At 49.6% G+C, this 2,000-nt stretch overlaps 1 protein-coding gene across 1 annotated transcript in view; it reads left to right on the forward strand.

Annotated features, from left to right (window-relative positions):
- Positions 1-34, forward strand: part of ZFYVE1 (zinc finger, FYVE domain containing 1) — a 44,609-nt gene extending 44,575 nt beyond the window's left edge. The window contains exon 14 of the mRNA XM_010855853.1: positions 10-34. Coding sequence (XP_010854155.1) covers positions 10-34 — 25 coding nt within the window. The remainder of the gene's footprint in view (positions 1-9) is intronic.
- Positions 35-2,000: the final 1,966 nt, after the last annotated feature.

Consider the following 2,000-nt stretch of genomic DNA (forward strand, 5'->3'; position numbering starts at 1 on the left):
CCCCCCCAGCCCCCGCGAGCCCCCCATCTACTGAGTGTTGCACTAGGGTTCTTGCTTATTTTGAAGTGTCTTAATTCTTTATTCCCAGACACACGACCCCTTGAGCTGTTGGAGGGGTGGTCATGAGAAATCTTCCAGGGAAAGAGCACAGAACGGACTGTTAGTGGTTTTTTCAAAGTATATACAAACATTTCAGCGGATCATTACGAAAAAATTCTCCAGTCCTGGCGAGAGAAGTCAGATGAACGTTTGTTTCTCAAGAGCTGGGACATCCATATCTGTCGTGACTGGAAAGAGACCGTTGTGCTGAAATCCTGTCATCATGGTGGATTTTATCGTCAATGGCCAAAAAGGAAGAATTCGAAGTGACACAGTTCTTGACTGAACTGGGGGGTGGGCCAAGCTTCAGGGAGGTACGTGGTGGTCACTTGGTGTCACTGACGTGAGCCCTGGAGACGTGTTGGTCCCTCTCAGACCTGCTTCCTTCCCGCCTCCCGTGGCCCAGTGACTGAGGCCTGCTCTAGTACTGTGTATTATTAAATTCGCCGTTATAAAGGAGTCTTCCTGCGGAATATGGACTGTGGCCTCTTTCCTTTAAGGTCATCAGTATTATCTTGCTACCTCTTTCTAGTTGATGAAAAGTGAAAGAAAGTGAAGTCGCTCAGTCGTATCTGACTCTTTGCGACCCCATGGACTGAAGCCTACCAGGTTCCACCGTCCATGGGATTTTCCAGGCAAGAATACTGGAGTGGTGGCCATTTCCTTCTCCAGATCTTCCCAACCCAGGGATTGAATCTGGGTCTCCCGCAGTGTAGGCAGACGCTTTACTGTCTGAGCCACCAGGGACGTCCCCTAGTTGATGAAAGCTGGTGGCTTTTCAGAGCAAAAGCCAAGTGAGAGGTATATTTTACCTGTGAATATCTCAGTTTATTCCCTGGGAATGCTCTCTCCCAGAAGAGATTAGGTGTTACTAGTGACCTGTGGAAGCCCTGGGAAGATACTCTTCTCCTTTTGTATCTGCCCTTTGGTGTCGATCCTCTGCCCTGCCTAGCTCTGTCTGTTCAGCTCCCGTTGAACAACTGTTCACCGTCTCCTGTCCTGTCGTGTGGGGCCGCCCCTGAGCATGGTGTCTGCTGGACCACACAGAAAAGATGCAGACAAGTCTTCCGAACTCGCTTTCTTACACTAGTCAGACCAGGAGAGGGGAAGAAGGTAACCCGGTATCAGAATAACCAAAAGTTCTCTCCTTTGTCCTACACACCCAGTGTTCATCTTGGTTTTGCGGTGGCTGCTTTAATTCAGATGAGGCCAAGAGTGCAGGTGGGTGGGTGGTAGGAGCAAGCAGGGAGATGGGTCCAGAAGTCACCTGTAGGAAAACTAGGTTTAAGGAGATCTTACACTTCGAGGGCAAAAGTAAAAATTCCATTCTCTCTAACACCAGGGGGTTGAATAGATTTCTTGAGCAGGAGACCTTGTTAGCTGTCTCACTCATTAGCAGACCTTAGGCAAACTGCTTTCTTTTCAGTACCTCCCCCCACCCCCCGCCCACGGTATATTGGCATGATCTTCACCTGCTTCGTAGGGTCCTAAGAATTAAACGGGAATAATGGTGAAAAAACATACTCAGTGTCTACATGTGGTAAGTAAGTGCTGGGGAAGCTAAGCGCCCTGGAGGTTTCTGTGAAGCTCAGACTCAACCGATTTGAGTTGAGTTGAGTTCAGTTCAGTCGCTCAGTCGTGTCCGACTCTTTGCCACCCCATGAATCGCAGCACGCCAGGCCTCCCTGTCCTTCACCAACTCCCAGAGTTCACCCAGACTCACGTCCATCGAGTCAGTGATGCCATCCAGCCATCTCATCCTCTGTCGTCCCCTTCTCCTGCCCCCAATCCCTCCCAGCATCAGAGTCTTTTCCAATGAGTCAACTCTTCGCATGAGGTGGCCAAAGTATTCGAGTTTCAGCTTTAGCATCATTCCTTCCAAAGAAATCCCAGGGCTGATC

Source organism: Bison bison, unplaced genomic scaffold, assembly GCF_000754665.1.
Source record: "Bison bison bison isolate TAMUID 2011002044 unplaced genomic scaffold, Bison_UMD1.0 scf7180017864368, whole genome shotgun sequence".
In the NCBI taxonomy this organism is placed as follows: Eukaryota; Metazoa; Chordata; class Mammalia; order Artiodactyla; family Bovidae; genus Bison; species Bison bison.